At 34.3% G+C, this 20,332-nt stretch overlaps 2 protein-coding genes across 2 annotated transcripts; both read left to right on the forward strand.

The window, feature by feature from the left end:
- Window positions 1-1,225: 1,225 nt before the first annotated feature.
- On the forward strand, window positions 1,226-8,611 carry LOC11420842 (exosome complex component RRP43). The gene is made up of 8 exons (XM_003588372.4): window positions 1,226-1,567; window positions 2,899-2,948; window positions 3,062-3,131; window positions 3,236-3,341; window positions 3,859-3,925; window positions 4,066-4,141; window positions 7,275-7,570; window positions 8,254-8,611. The coding sequence occupies exons 1-8, from the start codon at window positions 1,402-1,404 to the stop codon at window positions 8,335-8,337; spliced, it is 915 nt and encodes a 304-aa protein (XP_003588420.2). The 5' UTR covers window positions 1,226-1,401; the 3' UTR covers window positions 8,338-8,611.
- A 5,058-nt stretch (window positions 8,612-13,669) lies between these two features.
- LOC11425644 (thioredoxin-related transmembrane protein 2) lies at window positions 13,670-20,006 on the forward strand. Its single transcript, XM_024776241.2, has 10 exons — window positions 13,670-13,961; window positions 14,051-14,095; window positions 15,956-16,012; window positions 16,393-16,462; window positions 16,831-16,872; window positions 17,034-17,107; window positions 17,624-17,694; window positions 18,876-18,961; window positions 19,098-19,206; window positions 19,666-20,006. The coding sequence occupies exons 1-10, from the start codon at window positions 13,791-13,793 to the stop codon at window positions 19,754-19,756; spliced, it is 816 nt and encodes a 271-aa protein (XP_024632009.1). The 5' UTR covers window positions 13,670-13,790; the 3' UTR covers window positions 19,757-20,006.
- Window positions 20,007-20,332: the final 326 nt, after the last annotated feature.

Below are 20,332 nucleotides of genomic sequence, written 5' to 3' on the forward strand. Positions count from 1 at the left end.
CTTGCCAATAATGTGCTAAATAAAATTAGGAGGTAAATTACTCGCAATAACAAACAAAGCCCAAATGCTGCATTTGACAAATTACTCGCAACACACCCCTTCTCCGCGAAGTGGTGCTCGGAGCAACTGAGATATGTTCGTCTCTTTACCCACGTTCCCGTGAATATCTCACCTGCGGTTACACTTTTGCTGATTTCGTAACCGCCGGCCACACATGTGCCTTACAACGGCTCTGCATTCATCCACCTCTATAAATAGGAGGCTCATCGCAGCCTCCAAGGTAGAATCTCTCACACTCTCAAACCCTTGTTTTGAACACTACTTTCTTGAGTGTCGGAGTGTCTACAGGTACACATCCCCAATTCAGTCCAACGCTCACCAGAAGTACAAACTACTACCGTGAACCCAGGGGCGAATCTCTTTGGGGGAAGGCAGGTGCCATGATATCCCCCAAAGTTTCCTTATATAGTATATTAGGAGTATAATAACAACTAGAATTGAGTTGTTGCAGTGGAGAGGGGGTACTGTAAATTGCTCTAGGTCACTGGTTTAGCACCTAACCATCCTCTTTTTACATGTTTAATCTTCTATTATTGCATATTGTATTTAAAAAAAAAAAGTTATTGAGGGGATTCAAACTCAATTGTTGTTGCTCCTTTAAAACATTTTATACCACTTGGGCAACCATTAATTATTGTTAATATTTGAAACAATTTAATATATATTCCATAAAGGTTTGGCATCCCAACAAATTAACTCAAGATCCGCCACTACGTGAATCGCCACATTCAACCCTGCACCGACAACCAGCTTCTGATCAGGTACGATCAGGTATTCCGGAGACTTGAATATAATCATATATGTAGGCTTTTGTACTTTGTCGTTTTATGCTATTAACATAGAAGTTGTGTTCGCAAATTCCTCATTTTTGTTTGGCTTAAATATGATAATCGTCCCTGTAATTTTCAAAGTTTTTTTTTACAGGGACGAAAATCAAAACTGACTCAAATTACAGAGACGATTATCATATTTAAGCCTTTTTATTTTTAACAAATTTGCATAATATCAATATACTCTATCAATTTAAATGAATGAATATCATTTAAATTTTTTTTTTTAAAAAAAAAAGACATATTTCATCAGTTAACCTCATTAAAATATTCATAATCTCATAGATCTATTCGGATCCGAACCCAGACCCGACCCAGCAAACCCGTTGAGCCCAATACACTAACCTAATAACTCCCTCCCTCATCTTCTTCGCCAGAAGTTTTTCCTTTCCCACTCGCCACCGTTGCGCCACCCTCTCCACTCGTTGATTCCTTCGCCGTTTGCGTTCACCACCGTCAAAAAAATACGAAACTGAGTGTGGTCGTATCTGTTTCACAATTGCATTACAGAATGAGTGTTCCAAATGCTGCTGCAACGGAGGATTTGTCCTCTGAAATGGAAGTCGATGCGTTTCGACGCCTTTTTCCGCTTCGATACTTCGAACGTCATCTTGCTGAATCCATTCGTTCTGATGGTAGACCGCTTAGAGAAGCTAGAGATACCAGTATTTTTCTTGGTTAGTTTTTTGCTTTTAACTTACTTTCATTCTAATGTGCAAAAATTTTGTTATCTTTGTTGCGTTTGGATGAATAGCTTGATTAAGCGCTTATTGAATGGTACATAAGTTATTTTGTTAATTTAAGAGAATATGTGGTTAGGTACTTAGGTTAGGTTATGTTCATATATGTTTTAAGCTATTTTCATAATGTATTGGAAAAACAACTTAATTAAGAGATTATATTTGTAAGTTCTTATCGTATTATTGCTTATGTATAAGCTATTTCTATAACTAAAGATAAAATAAAATAAAGCCTGCACAGGTTCTACGGCAATCATTATCATATACTCTGCATTGATACAATTTTAGTTTCTATGGGGAGATACTGATTGCTTGACTTCATAAAATTGTGTTTAAGTTATGTTTTTATAAGTTGTTTTCAAAGCTCTATTTTGATTGACTTAATTGAGCTTATGAGCTTGTTTGGATTGACTTATTTGAGTTTATCTACTTGCCTAAGCACTTGTTGTGACACTGTCTGGGAGAATTTATGAAAACAGTTTATGGCATGTTCATAGGCTGTTTTTAACTTATATCAATAATTTCTCCAAGATAGCTAATGAAAACAGCTTATATAGCCTATAAGAAAAAACTTAACTTTATGTTATCTTTTGTTATAGAAATAGCTTATACATAAGAGTTTATGTTATAAGTTGGAATTTAAGCTGTTTATCCAAACAGGACTTGTGAACTGGTAAAATAAAAGCACTTGTGAAATTGTTTTGGAGAGCTTATGGAAACAACTTATGCCTAGTCCTTCCAATATATTTCCATAAGCTTTCAATGATAGTTTATGAAAACAGCTTATAGAAGAATAAAATAGGGAAAATCCCTTTGATTACAGAATAATATTGCAGAACTTCGAGGGTCTGCACCTCCCTATTGCCAAAATGGCCCCTTCCCAGTCAAATCCTCAGATGCCCCTCAATCTTCCCATCTCTCCCCTATTTATTCTTAAAACTTAACCTCCCACTACTGACTTAATTAATTATTAATCATAATATAATAATAAACCATAACTGCATAATTAACTACTATAATTTTAATAAAACTGACACAATTCTAATAAGATATCTAACATAAACCAAGTTGTTTATCCAAATAAGTATCCTTGGGTGTTTGTTTAAATAAAGTGAATATAGCTAAGAGACATTTCACAAGCTCTCTCAAATACGCAAACAATTGCTTAAATAAGTTGTTCATAAGTCAATTCAAATGTGCCTGCAGTATGTTATTCACGATTGGGAATTCGGGAGTATACTAAAGTGGTTGTTTCTCTTTTTGATTAGGTGCTGTTGCATCTGCTAATGGGTCAGCTCTTGTGAAGATTGGATCCACGGTTAGTTATTTGTTTTTTTTTCTTGCGTCTATTCTGCGTTTGCATCTGAGCAAGAGATTTTACTATTGAATTAGAATGATTTTAACTGACTTCACTGCGTCTTCTTTGTTCAGACTATGTTGACTGCCATTAAAATGGAAGTTATGATTCCTTCGTTGGAGTCACCAGACGAGGGTTGTTTAGGTTCGTGGCCATAACCAACTTTGCCACTTGTGTGTTGATTATTTAGTTTTAGTTTTGCTGACATATTGGGTGAAATTTTGATGTGTTGAGATCTATTATTTCAGCTATAGACTTCCACATGCCTCCGATTTGTTCTCCGATTGTTAGGCCTGGCAGGCCTGCTGAAGCAGAGCCGGTTGTGTCAAAGCAGTTGTCCGACACCATTACAAGGCAGGTTTTAATCTTTCATGTTGCTTTGTTAAGTTCAATTATTTCAGATTATGCAAGAAGTTAATTCTACCAAAGTTGCACTATGAACCTTGCTTTTACCACAATAAAAGGGGACTTAGAAGGAAAAGAGGAAAATGAAGGGGAGTTTTTAGGTTTAGGACCTTAGATTTAAAGGAACTTTTTTGAATTTATGTGATTTGCCTCTTTGAACTCTACCAAAGTGACTCCACTCCACTACGTGTTTGAATTTTTAACTGAAAGTCTGTTGTTTAGCTTGGTTTACGGTTCAGACAATTTGTTCCCCCCACCTCACTTTTCCTGGTTTTAAAATTCTTCCTGTTCCTGTGGTGATTTCCTGCCTACAGCTTTGAAGGACATTATATTTGTGTCGGTCTATGTTATAATTTTGGGTGATCGGCAGTATTGACAGCTCAACTGATCAGTAAAATTGGGTTCCAGTCGAATTTAAACTATCTATTTCTACGACCTATATCTTATTTTAATTTCTTTTTTCCAGTTCTGGAATGATTGATTTGAGAGAGTTGTCCTTGGTTGGTGGAAAAGCTGCATGGATGGCTTACTTGGTAAGTTTTATATGTACTGCGTATATCAAGTTTCAGTTATCAATTACCAATCATAGAAACAATGCATTGTATGGTGTGAGGTACTTTATCTTTATTTCCTTTGAATGTGTAGTTATCAATTATTGAATGACATAATGCAGGATATCTATTGTTTGGATGCTGACGGGTCTCTTTTTGATGCTGCTTTACTTTCTGCAGTTGCTGCTTTATCTCATTGTAAGTAGTGCAACCTCAGTGTTATTATTATTGTTTTTTTTTACAGGAAACCTCAGTGTTATTATATTCAGTCATATTGTGAATCATTCAGCAGATGAACTATTCTTGCATATAAAGCACTGTTAAATAAAATTTTGCCCACTTATGGATTGTTTATGACATAACATATAACGAAATTTAAGGTAATCTAGACAAATACATTCCAGTTGGGGTGTCTCAATAGTAATGAGTTGAGTAATTGAGTTAGTGACCACCTCCTAGCGTTGCTTTTCTGAATTGAGCAAAATATTTTTTTAATGGGATGTACTTAGCATGGAATTTGTATAGTTTTTATTTAATTAAAAGGTGTAATTAATCTCTTCATAGTATGCTGAATCTTTATTACAATGTCATTAAGTGATAGGAAGTGTAAGCCAATAAAAGTAAGAATCTAGAGAGAGGGGAGGGTGAGGGAGATAGACTGTATATGTGAAGGTTGTTTAGTGTTCTGATAGGTCTGTTATTGTTAGCCAGTTGGTTCGGTTCTATCATATTTTGATATATTAGCTTGAATTATTCAGCCACAGATGAATCACTTATAGTGCTGCAAAAGCTGTCTTCATATTTATTAGTTTTAGAAAGTGATACAAACCGCAACAAAATAAAAGTAAAAACCTTGAGAAAAAAGAACAGAAAGAATTTTGTAAAGTGTATTTGTTATTATGATATATTGGCTTGAATGGATTCAGCCACAAATGACACACTTATAGTAATACAAAGAGCTTTTTGGCATGACAGTTGTAACGAACTGCCCTTTCTGTTATTCCGACAGCCGACGGAAATGCCAGCTCAGCACAACCACCTGCTAGTTTAAGTGAATGAGTTAAACAATAGTAGAGAGACCATGTGACGGAATATAGTATTATAGTATATTAAGCAGGTAATCTAATATTTTCCTCTCAAACTCAAGGTCATAGAGTAACCTAAAGAGGTCAAGAACCCTGAGTTTAGTGTGAAGATTGCAGAAACATTTGGCAGAGAGGGATTGATTAGAGGGTCAGCTAGCTAATCCTTAGCAAGAATATGACACAATTGCAGTTTTCGTTTAGCACCTCCTCTCCAACAAAGAACGAACTCAGATCCATGTGCTTTGTAACAAGGTTTATGACTTTATGATATTATCACATAACAGAAATGGAGCAGAAAGTTCCTTGGTCTCTTAATCCAAATGATTTCAGCAACTGTATTATCCATGCTGTGCTATTATTCGATCCCATGCTATACCTAGCAACCAATAGACATTTGGGCCTCAAACATATGACACGAGCAAAGGTGAAGCGCTTGTCATCTGGATCACCAACCTAGTCCATGTTGCAGAAGGAAAACATGGAGAGTGATTTATGATGGTGGCTGGTTTGAGAAGCAAGTCATGAGTGATAACTGTCCTTTAGCAACCAATAGACATCTGGGCCTCAAACATATAACACGAGCAAAGGTGAAGCGCTTGTCATCTGGATCACCAACCTAGTCCATGTTGCAGAAGGAAAACAAGGAGAGTGATTTATGATGGTGGCTGGTTTGAGAAGCAAGTCATGAGTGATAAGTGTCCTTTAGGCAATGAAGAATTGACAAACTTTATTCATGCTGATTTATCTCCTGCCTGATGAGAGTCGCATGCTGCAAAGTTCCAACAATGGACATGCCGTATAAGTGGGCTCGTAGAAATAATCAGCTCCATGCTTGATGAGCTTGAACGTGTCAACCATATGGGTGGAAACTGGAAATCCCCGTTAAAGAACACAACTCTCTTTTGTCCATTAAAGAAGGATGGAGCCATTGGGCTTAGCCTCAGAACTGAAATAGTATTCCTGACCACCCAACAATTTCAAGGCAAAGAGTGAATTAAACTTGGCAATGAGATCATCAGTTACAGAGGATGAGCTGTCAATGTTTATCATATCATTGACACAGATGAATACATAAATGCTTTGGTTTTCCTTTGATTAAGAAACAATGGCAGTTCACATTTGGGAAGAAACCGAATCCTAGAAGAATATAACTGAGCCCTCCAAACCAGGCCCAAGTTGCCTGTTTGCGGGTCCAAAAGAGCTATATTAAGCTTGCAAACCAGAAATTTGTCAGTAGCATCAAAGCCAGATGGCGGCCACAAGGTGCAGGTAATAGAACCCTTTGAAAAATTCATTATTGCCCATTGAGTTGTTAAGTATGCCATTTCTGGGTGAGTGCAAGAGTCGTAAAGAAGAATAATGAGAAAATGGCACCTGTTGTTGGAGGCAATGGTGATTAGGGCCGGTAAAAAGGAATTTGCTGCAGGATTGCCACCATGACATGGTGTCTGTTCAGGTGTTTGAAGTGGTTTGACTATGTTTGACCCGCAAGAAGCCTGTGGATAGCATGGAAGTTTAAATCGCATGCAGGTGCGTAGAATTGCACGATTCTGTGATCATGCTAGGGGGTGGGCTGGGATCGCCGCACAAAGACGTGGAAGTGGTGGAATCTTTTGTGCCGGACTGTTCTGTTCCCTCTCTCGCGAACCCAGGGTTGGTTTCATAAAAACAATGATTACTATATAAAACCCTAAACACTCACATTTTAGTTGTGATTAAGCCTGCAATGGTTAGTTTTTCACCCACTAAGCCTACTAATCTGTGGAAAGTTTCCCAGTACACACAGATTCGTTGCACTTTCTCTCTCACGTCAAGATCTTTGCTCTGTTTTTCTATTCATTGTCATGTGTGCTGCCTTTCCATCATCGTGTGCAACCTTTGTTGTGTTTATCCAACATGAATTGTTTGGGATTTGAGTGACTTACAACTATGATTGAAATTTGGTGTTGTGTTATGGATTTGCTATTTGGAGTTTCTTAGTTGTTTTTGGGATGTACGACTTTATGTTATGGATGTTTTTATCCTAAATTGGAGTTTCCTTAAGTATTTTGGGTGTGTTTTGACTTCTTTTTTTTTTTACTTATGTTGTTTTATGTGCATATATATGAATCCACATGCATTATTTTATGTCAAGAGAGTTTATGTATTGCCATTGATGTCCTTAATGTGAATTGCTCTTTAAAATTGCTGTCATCCTGTCATATTACCGTATTGATTTTGACCCATGTACATTTCCATTTTGGCAGTGCAAATTCCTGCTGTAGCCATGAATGATGACGGCAAAATAGTACTCATGTCTGATGAAGATGGACAGAAGCAGGCAAAGGAGCAAGTCAATAAGGAGAAGAGGAAGCTTACATTAAAAAGCATTCCATTATCATTAACATGCATACTTCACAAGAACTACATCTTGGCAGATCCTACTGCAGAAGAAGAATCCATAGTGGAAACCCATGTGACAATCATTCTGGATACATCTGGTCAACTAATATCTCTTTACAAGCCTGGTGGGCCAGTTCTTGCCTATACTTCTGCTATCCAGGTAAGCTTACACATTGCAATGTAATTAAAGAGGCGAACCATTGCAATGATATCATTAATATTCATGGTCTCTCATTTTGGGTTAGCTTGCTTGTGAGCAATTTTGTTATGAATTATGCAACTACTTTAAAAAAAGTTTAGTCTTATATTTAAATGAATACAAAAGATCTCAGAGGTCCGTCAAAGCTTTCAAGGATTTTTGTGATGAATTATGGAACTCCTTTAAAAAAGAGTTTGTAGTCTTTTGAATTTAAATGAATACAAAAGATCTCAGAGGTCCTTTGAAGCTTTCAAGGACCCCAGCTGATATTCAAAGCAAGACCATATTCAAGCTCTCTTCTATGTGTTAATATCAGGATGTGGTTCAAGTTTATAGATTCATGTCACCTTACTATATTTAGTTTGTAGTATAATTTTCTGGTCCAATATTTTCTTGACTGTTCGCTTATTGTAGATTTTATTTAAATTTGAAGACTCAAAATATGAAAAAGGAGGTTCACAGTGTAAATTTAATTAGTGTTTGTATGTAATACAATGAAGGAAAGCTTAGTATTGTGATTTTTGATTCATTTACTGAACTGTTTGACAGTTATCTACGTACATGGTGGATTAAATGATTATTAAAGTTGATTTTGTTTTACTGGATATATAAATTGATGTTAATTACGATTGGTGTGGTTTCAGGACTGTGTTGCCTTGACTAGGCAAAGAGTGAAGGAACTAAAAAGCTTTTTAGACAAAGAAAATTCTGCTATGGAGGTTGAGTAGAATTATAAATTAATCATAGCAATTTTGAATGGTTACTGAAATTGTGTTTGTACATTATAAATTAAGGTACTGCTGGGGCATTTTTATCTTGAATTATTTATTTTCATGAAATTTATAATGGCAAAATTTTTAATCTAGATATATTTTATTGCCATTCCAACATTGGTTCATATATTTGGTCGGTAATTTTCGGGTATGTAATTAAATTTGTAGCTCAAACCAATTCCATTCTAACCGAATGGGAGAGTATCGTTAATTATTTGGTTTAAATCCACTTTTAGTTAGCAATTTTGGTCCTCACTTTTAAAACAAGTGAATTGAATCCTATGTGTTCATCTCCAATTTCAATTGTGTGATTTCCCCTCATTTCCCGCCAATTTTATGTTTTTTATGTGCACTCATTTTTTTTATTGGGAATTATGTGCACTCATTTAATATGTAGACACTTTGTAAATGTCACTTGGCAATATATGAGATGAAAACAAAAGTTAAAAAAAAATAATAAAAAATTCATTCTTCTTTGTTTTGATTGCATAATAACACCTAATTTTTCTTCCGGAATCAACGTTCTTCATATATCCGTAGACATAACCATCCGTATGCCATTATTTCTGCATCTTTTCCATCGGTCTTTATTCATACTCAAACATTCCCCTCCATGGCAGACCACCACAACAACCCCACATTCCCAATGATCATCATTCTTGAAACCATATACTTAATCTAAAAGATAAAGACACCACAAAATACTTCAACCCCAATGAGATTCATTATCTCCAACCATTTTCGATAAGTCCACCTCCATCAAAGTTTCAAAGTTGGTACAAACCCACGGCAAAAGTTATGGTGCATAAACACTTCACAACCATCAGATCTAGTGTACACGTGTAATAATCCCAAGCTTCTCAAACTACACCAAATCAAACTTCATTTGCTTAAAACATTTCTCTCACTAAAACATAAAGCTCTCCCTCTCTCTCTACAATTCAGATGAGTCTTCATCTCTTTCGGCCACACATGATGATTTCGGCGCGATGGCCGGTGGTGGCACCACCGCGCCGGAGTTCAAAACTCCATCCAAATCAAAAAGTTTTCACGGTTTTAGACATCCTTTTTTGTGTTGATTTCAAATATCGTCTTAGATTTCTCAAAAAAAAAAAAAAAAAAAAATCACACGAGCGTAGATCTACGAGTAAAAAAACGGAACAAAAAGAGAAAATGAAACTACCTCTTGTTCTTCACGGATCCGTTTCGCGTTTTGGTCTTCTTCTCCGATCCGGTTCGGAATTTTTGTTATGTTGAAGTGTTGTTCCGATCCGGTTCGAATCTTGTTGTGGTAGGCTGTACAAACTCTCCCTCTACCTCTTCTAAACCGATTCTGGATTTATTGACGAATTCGAGAGTGGTAGATGATGTTTATGTGATTTTCTGTGGTTTAGTGTTCATGAGGTTCACAGTTTCAGATCTGAAGTTGTTACTGGATTCGAAATCTTTGTGATGTTAGAGGGATTTATGGCTGGGAAACTGCTAGAAACCATTAAGTACATCTAATGGTTTTTGAGTACAACTGCTGAAAACCATTAAGTACATCTAATGGTTTTCCACAGCAAAATGGTTTTGGCATTCCGGTACAGTGATGATGAACGACGGTGTTGATGATGAGATTGAAGATTCTGGAAACCATTTCCACAGTAAAATGGGTTTGGAGTACAACTCATAGAAACAATTTCCACAGAAAAATGGTTTTGGCATTCCGGTACGGTGATGACGGTGATGATGATGAACGACGGTGTTGATGATGAGATTGAAGATTCTGGAAACCATTTCCACAGCAAAATGGGTTTGGAGTACAACTCACAGAAACCATTTTTACAGAAAACTGGTTTTGGCATTCCGGTACGGTGATGATTATGAACGACGGTGTTGATGATGAGATTGAAGATTCTAGTGGTGATGATGATGAACGACGGTGATGATTCAGTTTGTTCCGCGTTTGGTTCGTTTTGTTTTGTTTTGTTTGGTTTATTTGGGAGTGTAGGAAGCAATTATGTTGGGATTTATACACGGTGCATAAGGATTTCTTTATACACCATAACCGCTCCCCCTAATATTTTTTTTATATATATACTGCTTCTGGAGTTTTTTCTGTTCTACTGAGCCAGTTTAAAGTACTTGAAAATGAACTTGCTTTGCGCTGGATACCGAGTGGAACGAGTGTGATGTTAACTTCTGATTGAAACAATGTCTTTGTTGCTAAAGGATAGAACATATTGAATTCTGCATACTTGTTGGAAGGAACAGAAAATACATTTCCTTTGTCATTGCCACTCCTGCTGATATGTCCTCCCATTACATAAACCACCTGAAACATTTCGGAACTGTTATGTCTTATCACTACAAACAAGTTATAACCATCTTAATTACTAACATTTTTCATGGATAGAAGTTTGAAAAACAAGTGTGACGATAACTAACCTAAATTATGGAGCTTATGTTTTTAACTGATACAACCTTTGCCAAATTAGTCAAGGGTCCATTGGTTAATACTGTAATCTTAGACTCTGGTTTCGATGTTTGCAATAAAAATTCCCAAATTTCCATAGCTTGTTGTGGTTGTCTTTCATGGACTTGTGTAATAAACAGTATGTCAAAGGTTGAATTGAATCATTGATGATTTTCATGGACTTCTGTATTAGCTCTGAATCAATTATTAATGATTTCAAGTCACTCGGAAAACGTAAAGTGTCGCTTTAAGTATGTAATGATCAATTTTATATATTATGTAGTTTAAATTTTGAATGATCGATTTTTGGTTTATTACGACTTAAATGTATTATATGCAATGTGATTTATATATTTTAGTTTTTTTTTTATGGCGGCCACCCCAAACTTTTTTGGTCTGACTCTGCCACTAACCGCCGTGACTATAACTTGACCATACTGTCAGTCTGTCACACTACAACTAGTCTCAATCCTTGAGTTCCTACCAGAAACATTGTCTCTACAAACAAGTTGATCCCGTCATGAACCACCAAAGGTTCTCCCTGTTAGCTTGTTGGTGCTACTACGAAAGCAAGGGCCTTGTGATGTTGGTGGAATGAGTGTGAGGGGACATTGAACATTTGATAAATGAGAACATCTAGACCGCGGACATTGAAGACCTTTGAAATTGTATGGGGCAGGGATAGAGGATGTTGGTTTAGGGAGATACAATGGTGTCTACTTCCTAAATCATCCAACAAATTTATCTCAATCCATCTCTCCAAATTGCACTCAAAAATTTTCTGTGTCAGATTTCAGCCATACAACCATGGCTACAAAAAGGAATGCCAAGCCTCATTGCATGCCTTCTAGTGTTGCTGTTGATAAACAAACCATCAAGTTTAAGACTTAAAACTAAACCAATAAATTGTGTATGAATTTGATTATTGAATCGTCTACTACACATGTGAAAGTTGGGTCCAGGTGAATAGGTTATACTTTTCATGTGATAAGATTCAAATTTCGGCTGGAAGATGTGACCCTATTAAGTATTTTTGATAATGTCTACAATGAGATTACATCCGGGGGGAGAAAATATATGAAGATAAAAAAATATAACTGACTACATATTTAAATTGTGTTAACAATCTAAGTTAATGTTAGAATTTAACGTGAAATTTGAAGGAAGTCATGACTAGTCACAACTATTTGAACACGCTATTTAACACACATATTAAAAAAATATAAAAAGGAGAAAATAGTGTGTACAAATGAATGTGATCACCGAAATATTTTCGGTCAAAGTTGTGTGTCACAACTCTTGAAAATAACCATACTCCTTATGGAGAAAATAACCATACTCCTAATGCTATGGTTGTCTCTCATGCTATGGACACCTATGCTGGTGTTCTAAAATGTAACCTGCATGGATTGTGCCTTTTTAATAATAGTGTTGTATTGCGATGCTTTAGGTACATTCATACTTGGCTCGACAACGTGGTCTGCTTGTAATGTAAAGGTTCTAGAGGTCGAATCGCTTGGGCTACTAGAATTCATCTAATCTAATTTGTTCAATTCCCTTTACCTTCCAAAAAATAAGTTTTGAACTAACAGTAAAATAATAAGGATTCTTTATTCAATTAAGTTTTTCTAACAGTAAATCCCTCTTTTATTCTCACCGATTATAATGTATTGTTTGTTAGGCAACAAGTAAAAAAAGTTGTTGGTTTAGTAAGATTATGTTTATTGTGACACATCTATCGATTTTATGTATGACTATTTTATTTATTGCTGGAAAACTTGTGTGATTGATGACTTTTATTTGAGTCTCGCAATTCAATATTCTTTTTTCATCTACTAGACTTAAACTCGAATCCAATTTCATACTTATCATTATTATACTTTGATTCCAAATATTTCTTTAATATATATAAAGTAATGGCTTAAATATGTATTTGATCCTTACAATTAGGGGTCGTTTAAAAATTGGTCCCTGTATTCGCTAATCCTTGCAAACTAGCCTTGCAATCATTAATCATTTAAAATTTAGTCCTTTGACCAACTTAATCACTGCCACGTCACTAATTTGATGACGTGGCAATCACTGCCAAACATGAAATTCCAATTTTGCCCTTAAGAAGAGGACAAAATATTGAAGAAAGAATTGGAAACCCAGGGGTAAAATTGGAATTTCATGTGGCGTGGCAGTGATTAAGTGGGGAGAGGGACGAAATTTTAAATGATTAAATAATGCAGGGGTAAATTGCTAGGATTAGCGATTACAGGGACCAATTTTTAAACGACCCCCTAATTACAAGGATCAAATACATATTTAAGCCTAAAGTAATTATAATGTCGTTCTAAAAGACATGTATTTGAGTCTAGAAATTCATTTTAACCATGGTATATATAAAAAAATGACTTAATAGTGAATGCACTAAATGATAGGGACAAAGTCTCATTCTTTCTTAACATTCTACATGGTGAGTCACTTTTTCATTTGAAAAAATTGATTTTGATATTCAATAATTTAATTGTAATAGATTGGTGAAAAAAATCTATTTTTTAATAAAAATTGTGGCAAATGAATCATTTTTTGGATTCATTCAATTGTTATAAATAAAATTTAACATTTTAAATTCATTTAATAAATGATGTATGTGTTCTTTAATTACATACATTATTTATTAAATGAATTTAAAATATTATTTTTTATTTATAATAATGATTACAATGTGTACAATATTTTTTTTGACAAATTATGATAGATTAGAAGTTTAAAATGTAAATGATGAATGTTTATGAAATAAAAAACTATTTATCGACTGTTACATTTAAGAAAATAAGTATTTGGAATCATTTCATTTCTCTGTTTCGTAAGAAGATTTCTAGTTAGCAACGACAACGAGCGAGTAAATCTTGTTCCACTGAAATCAAGAAGAAAGAGGCAAATTCAGATCGAAACAAAGAAAATGAGCAAAGAAAATAGTAGCAACAACATTCAAGTGTTGAAGTTACTGAATCAAACAGTTTCAGAACCTCATTTTCTCTTCCATTTCTTAACTTTTTTCTCCTATTTAGTTCTTCGCTGTTCTGCTTCACAAGTTTTAGCGCCAAATCTCACTCAAAATCTACTTCGTCGCGTAACTCTCTCTCTCTCTCTCTTTTCAATCTCTATCATAGATCGCTTATTTATTCGTTTTCTTATGAATGTGAATTTTTCATTTTTCAGGAGATTCAAACGCTGTTAGCTTTCGCTGTTTTGGCTTTCATCAAGGTGCATGTTGTTCTAATCTGATCAATTTTGTTATTGGATTTCTCTATGTGTGTTTGAATTTATAATTTATAATTTATTTAGTATACACTGCCAGTGTATATATTTATTTTATGCATATGTTGAATTATGTTATGTTTATGTGTTTTGGCGTCAATTAATGAATATGAAACCACATTAGCTGTGGTATATGTTAATTTATGTGGCAGCATATCGTTGGATGCATGTGTAAAATAATTGTATACTAATCAAACTCTTTTAAGTAATTGATTCGGGATAAAAGTGAGATGTAGGTAAAATGATTTATGTTTGATATTGTAAAAGTGAGTTGAGGAATGAATTTGAGTCTAAATATCAAATTCTAGAATCAAAATGTTTGTTTGGTTCTGCGGTGACAAAAAATGATTTTGTAAATTTGATTGTAGTTAAAAGTAAGTTGGATGAGAAGTGATATGTTCGGATATGTTATTGTAAAAGTGAGTTGAACAATTGAGTTTGAAAATCAATTCTAGAATTGTAATCTACTCAAGATCATCTAAACATTTCAATATCAATTTTACTCGTTTAGAGTCAATTTAGGCACCTCCAAAAGTGAAACCAAATATGCGCTAGTTAACTGCATACAAACTGAAACTTGGCATTAAATAAATTTATGCAAGTTCAAAGTAGGAATACTAACTATTGTGTATGGATTGTATTTTCATATTAATTTTAGAATCATTTTATATTTATAGGTTGATGTATCAATTTAGTTTTGTTTGATTGACTTTTAAGAATTAAACCATTTGTGATGCAAGAGTAAACCAATTTTACAGACATTCAATGAAAATTCACTATTTTGGCACATCACGCTGTTTTTGTTGTTGTATTTTGAAATTGATGGTACGACATTGAAAAATGGTGGTCTCTCATATAAAGTGTTAAACTGATTTACACTGACGAATTATGCTCGTTAAACTTGAAGTTTTGTTTCCATATTTTTGTCTTGGCATATTATATAGTATCTAGTGTTATGTGTTTTCTAGTTGCATTGATACTTCTGGCTTTGCTTTAATAAATAGTTTACCCACCATAATACATCTTTTTTAGGTGTCCACCATAATATATCTCTGCATTCTTTTATAGAAAGTAAAAAATAAATGTGAACTTCGGGCTAGACAAGAAAAGAATTTGAGGGAAGGCGATACAATTCATTGCATAACCAGTTCCTAAGCTCAAGCGCAAGACGAGAGTTATGTTAGGCAATTGAGATTATTGTCGATCTTCATTGTAAATAATTTATTGTCAAAAAATATTTCAATTTAATTTTAAAGAGTTGTCTTTGGAAATGTTTTATATTGGATATCATGGCGATGTTTGGTCCATGTAGTTGACTCCACATAGTGGGAAAAGGCTTGGATATTTTGGCGTTGTTTGGTCCATGTAGTTGACTCAACATAGTTGGAAAAGGCTTGGATATTGTTCTCTGTTATACTTTTCAACTATGAAATTAGTGTTATTATGAAAAAGCCGTTATGCTTTTCAACTACAAACGGGTCATTTCCGTTATGCTTTTGGCAGTTCGTGTGATGAAAGGGTTTTTCATACTAAATAGGAATGACACAAAGATAAAAGATTTTTTGCTTCCATTTAGACGAAAAATATTTTGTCCACATTCTTGAGTTAAAAAACTACCAGTTTAGTCTTATGTGGTGAGTGCATTTAATTGTCACTTTGATTTGGCTTGATTGTCAATATCTTGCAACCCTGATTTGGCTAGATTGACACTTATTGTGAACATGTTTCGACAATTGTTCTCACACAGCATGCAACCTTAGACATTTGCATGCACGTATTTGATTTTCTCAGTTTTCTTTGTTGCAGGGTGTGAGAGAAGAGACATGGGAAGCCTTCATAGGTGATGCACTTTTCCTTGCCAAGGTGATAACCGTTGATGCTTTTGCAAAACTTTTTACAGCTTCCTTCTTTGGTTCACGAATCACTTCTAGTTCTCCCCTGCCTCTTTTCTATTTCTAAGATAGGGTTTGGAGATTTTAATTTTTTTGAATTTTAACTTGAATTTGAGATATGTCACTATGACATTCTTAGTATAAATAGATGTCTATTGACTATGGGTTATGTTATGTATTATGGTGATTTTCTTACTTCCATTTGTTATTAGCAATTGGACGGTCTTGATCAAGTAATGAATGTGTTTCATGTGTTAAATCCCTTTTTTTTTTTGCTGTGGTTTAATTTAATCTCTTTCTAAGTGTAAGTTGGATTTCTCGACTTTTAATATCTTATTTTAACATGTCCAGATTTGTCTTTTTGCCCTTACCTTTACAATGGATCGCCGCATAGCCGTTTCGTATATTCTTGTATTTGCAGGTGGGTAGTTTCATCTTATTTTAATCTTTTTAAGAACTGAATATATATTAGGTTTAGTGTTTGCATCTTTTTCACACCATCTTGCTTTTTCCTGCTACTATATCGAATTATGCATCATCAACCACGGAATAAATTCTTTTGTAATAGAAAAAAAAATTGGCCAAAAAATTGTATCTGATATATTTTTCTCTAATCTGATATTCAAAATGCCATTTTCAAAATTCTAAAATTGATTTTGTTTGCATTCTATTTTGGCAATAAGCTGGAGATGTACATTGGATATATACTGAAAGTTAATTACAGACAATCTGATTCAACCACTAAAATAATATATCTGCATATTTATGGTTACATGTTCTGTATTGCAGTGATACATGTGCTGACACAACAACCTCCATCTGAAGCACTAGGTATTGTTAGTTAGATTTAGCTAATTTTCCTTTATGGTTTTTTCGTTATAATATTTTTGAAGCTTAACAGTTGAAGGTATCATGGAAACTGTGAGAGTTTGCTGTTTTGTTATAATTTGGTCATCTGAAAAATTCCGGGTCTATCCAATTAATTCTTCCAGGTGCTTGTAGCAAGCTAACACCATTGCTGTTGGAAAGCCTGCTAACAGAGGGGACCACTACAAGATATTGGCTGGTAAGTACTGAATTGAGTGACATTCCTTTCCGAATCTCTCACTAAACAAGTGCATATGACCGATACTTTTCTCCTCTTGGTGAACTTTGATTTCATATGCTTTATTTTGCACTTAAAAATATTCAGTTAAACAAAAGCTACGTGCTTTCATGGCTGCCATCCGAATCTTTTATAAAATGTTTCATAAAAGCAATCAGCAATAACTATATTTACATCATTGGCAAAATTTTGTATAGATTTCTTAGCTATGTTTTGGAGGAGTTGGTTGGACCATTTGAATATAATGTGATAGCTTAGAATATTTACTTTTCGTTTTTTCCCCTTTTGTGATTTAATGTTTGATTATGTTTAAACCTGCACTGCATGAAAATTATAACACTTTCAATTTTGAAAGAGTAAAAATTAATAGAAGTCTAAGGAGTGTTACTACCATAATGCCATGTCATTATTTATATCTTAGATTTCTTTCTTTCTCCACTGGTTTTATTTATTCTCCATCTTTCCATGAGTTGCCAGGTGGAATTCAGTGCTTCTTATTCATCTGCTTGCATTCGCTCAAGTCAACAGTTTCCTGAGCTCTCAATTACGTATGCTTCTTCTTGACTTTATTTTGACTACTAATGCTCCCTTCAATAAAAGCAAAATTAGTGCAAGAGTTTCTGTTCATTGGGCAAATCGGGTTCTTGTCCTTCCTCACCTGATAGGGTAGCTTTTATGCCTTCAATCAAATAGGTATAGAAGAGGTTGTCCAAACATTAGAATCTGATTGGTTTGTGGAAACATCCGTGTTTTCTATTTTCAATTTTTTAACTTCAAACTAGAAAACAAATTTGGCTACCATGGCTTTTATTTTAAATTTGTAATACATAGTTGCTATGACATTTTCAACTCCAGAGTCGATGGAGACAAGCATACATTTTATTCAGATTTGGCCACATTTAAAGCAATGTTTCATGGGAAAGACTTTCGTTAAAGTTAAAACCTACCAAACACATTTTCGTGTTTTGTTATAGCTTTAGAGGCAATATGAATTGGCTTATGAATTTAGAGGCAATGTAAGAGATATAATTAGTTACATATCAATGGGTTGTTTGTTACTAGTTTGTTACCCTATAAAATGGCTTGATGTAATCACTTTTTTATCATATTTTACAGTTTCTGCACTGTTCCCCCTTCTATGACATATCAAGTTTGTAACATAGTATCACAACAACCATGAGATCCTCCTCTAAGTGTAAAATCTTCTGAATTTCGTTTTTTTTTTTCTCTTATTTTTTTGCTTGTTCATTTTTCATTCACTTCCTTCTCCATGTAATGTAGAAGATGTCTTGACTTTGATACCATGTTACAAAACTTCCAGACTAGTACTCTTCAAGGAAGATGTCTTGACTTTGATACCATCATACCATGTTACAAATCGATTACATCAAACCTTTATATTGGTCAACAAACTTGTAAAACACTAACTACTAAACCCTAACTAATTGCCTCTTCAAGAAAAAATCCCTAACTAATTTAATATATCATTATTAGGTTCTTCCTTCAAATACAATTCAATTTCAATATTCTTTCTTCCATTGTTTTGCTTGGGAAAAAACAAAACCACATAGCATATAAAGAAAATTAGAGTAGGTATACTGCTCTACTGCATACATACTATGTGCACTAGTTTACTATGATGGTGAAAAATGTTTTACATCCAGCAGTTTCTAGAAAAATTATTGTGATAAACTGCATTTGACAATTTCTGTGTTCATGTCTTTGACAGATATTCAAGCAAAATTTTATCATTTGGAATAGTTGATCTTGGACTCTTTCCCAATGCAGCTGAAAAGTTTGGAGTATCTCTTAGTGGTACTTGTGTGTGTGTGTGTGTGTGTGATTGTTTTCCTTATTTAAAGTAATTTCTTTCTGTTTTACTAGTACGAGTTCCTGTAGTTATCGTTGTGGAAATAAATATTCAACTTATATTGCAGTCTTTTGATTGCAGGAAGCATGGGTCAGCTTCCAACATTTATCTTATTTGACAATGCAGCTGAAGTTGCCCGCTTTCCAGTGTTGGGTTCCGAAACAACATTTTTCAACCCTACAATTACAAAGGTATCTTTCGTAATTCGTAAATAGGACTTCCTTGTAAGGTGTTATTTTGAATATTGCTTGGATTACTCATAATTTCAGAACACGTATGATTTGCTATTTATAGACATGTGATATCAATCATTGATTTATTCATTAATGAGTAATGACTGATAATTTGATATTACTTACCTTACACTCTAAATTCTAAAATGAGTTTTTCGTTAAAAAAAGTTAAAGTTTTTACTGTCAGATAAAGGCCAGTTGGTTAAAATGTCCTTTGACTTTAAAAAAATAAAATTAGTACTCTTCTTTATGTTGTCGTGCATGGGGTGGGTGAGTTTACGGACACTGTAAGGGCTTGGTGTTTGCTTCCTAATTCCTTATGATTGCTCATTACCTAAACACATTTGAGCATTACTCAATTAATTGCATCTCTGATCTTTTGTTTAATCATATATCATATGGATTATGAGTTGCAGGGACTACTTTCTCGGCATTTTGAGCTTGATCGGCACCTTCTTGAATATATTAGTGGTAAACTATATAGGTGATTGCTTGTCATTATGCTGATACAGTTCCTTCTTTGTACCGAAACTAATAGGAAAATTGTAGAAATTAATGAGTTGGACCGAAATGTTTATGATAGAACATTACGACGACGTAATTTGATCCGTGTAGCCGACCCCACTTAGCGTGAAAAAGCTAGGTTGTTGTTATTGTTGGTTCCTTTTTTTGTACCCTTTTAATGTTGTAACCATTGAGATTTATTTGTTGGTCATAGAATATAATGGTTCAAATTTTTTCCTGAAATTCAGTCCCTGTACTATAATTTTTGCTACTGTTACAAGTAATGTCATCTCGCATTGATTCGAAGAGAAACAAAAGATGCTGTCATAAATTTCTTTTATTGATAGTCTAAAGTAGAGGAACATCTGAATTTGGATATACATACATAAATTTGTGAAACCGTCAAAAAGTACATAAATTTGTATAAGAAATTTCTTTGACAAATGGCAGTATGGCACTAAGAAGGTTTACGAGGGAGTGGTTATAGTCAAAAATTTACTACTACTTAGTTGTGGTATTGAAAAGTCAATTCAAATAAGAAAAGTGAAGTCAATACGTGAATTTAATATGCTGACGTTA

Source organism: Medicago truncatula, chromosome 1 (assembly GCF_003473485.1).
Source record: "Medicago truncatula cultivar Jemalong A17 chromosome 1, MtrunA17r5.0-ANR, whole genome shotgun sequence".
NCBI classification, from domain to species: Eukaryota; Viridiplantae; Streptophyta; class Magnoliopsida; order Fabales; family Fabaceae; genus Medicago; species Medicago truncatula.

What these genes read in the sequence shown, in the direction of transcription:
- LOC11420842 (XM_003588372.4), top strand. Translation starts at nt 1,402, where the DNA reads ATGAGTGTTCCAAATGCTGCTGCAACGGAGGATTTGTCCTCTGAAATG. An exon ending in TTGTCCGACACCATTACAAG is followed by an intron (nt 3,342 to 3,858) that starts GCAGGTTTTAAT and finishes TCTTTTTTCCAG; the next exon opens with TTCTGGAATGATTGATTTGA. An exon ending in CTGCATGGATGGCTTACTTG is followed by an intron (nt 3,926 to 4,065) that starts GTAAGTTTTATA and finishes GACATAATGCAG; the next exon opens with GATATCTATTGTTTGGATGC.
- LOC11425644 (XM_024776241.2), top strand. Translation starts at nt 13,791, where the DNA reads ATGAGCAAAGAAAATAGTAGCAACAACATTCAAGTGTTGAAGTTACTG. An exon ending in GTATATTCTTGTATTTGCAG is followed by an intron (nt 16,463 to 16,830) that starts GTGGGTAGTTTC and finishes TCTGTATTGCAG; the next exon opens with TGATACATGTGCTGACACAA. An exon ending in ACCTCCATCTGAAGCACTAG is followed by an intron (nt 16,873 to 17,033) that starts GTATTGTTAGTT and finishes TAATTCTTCCAG; the next exon opens with GTGCTTGTAGCAAGCTAACA.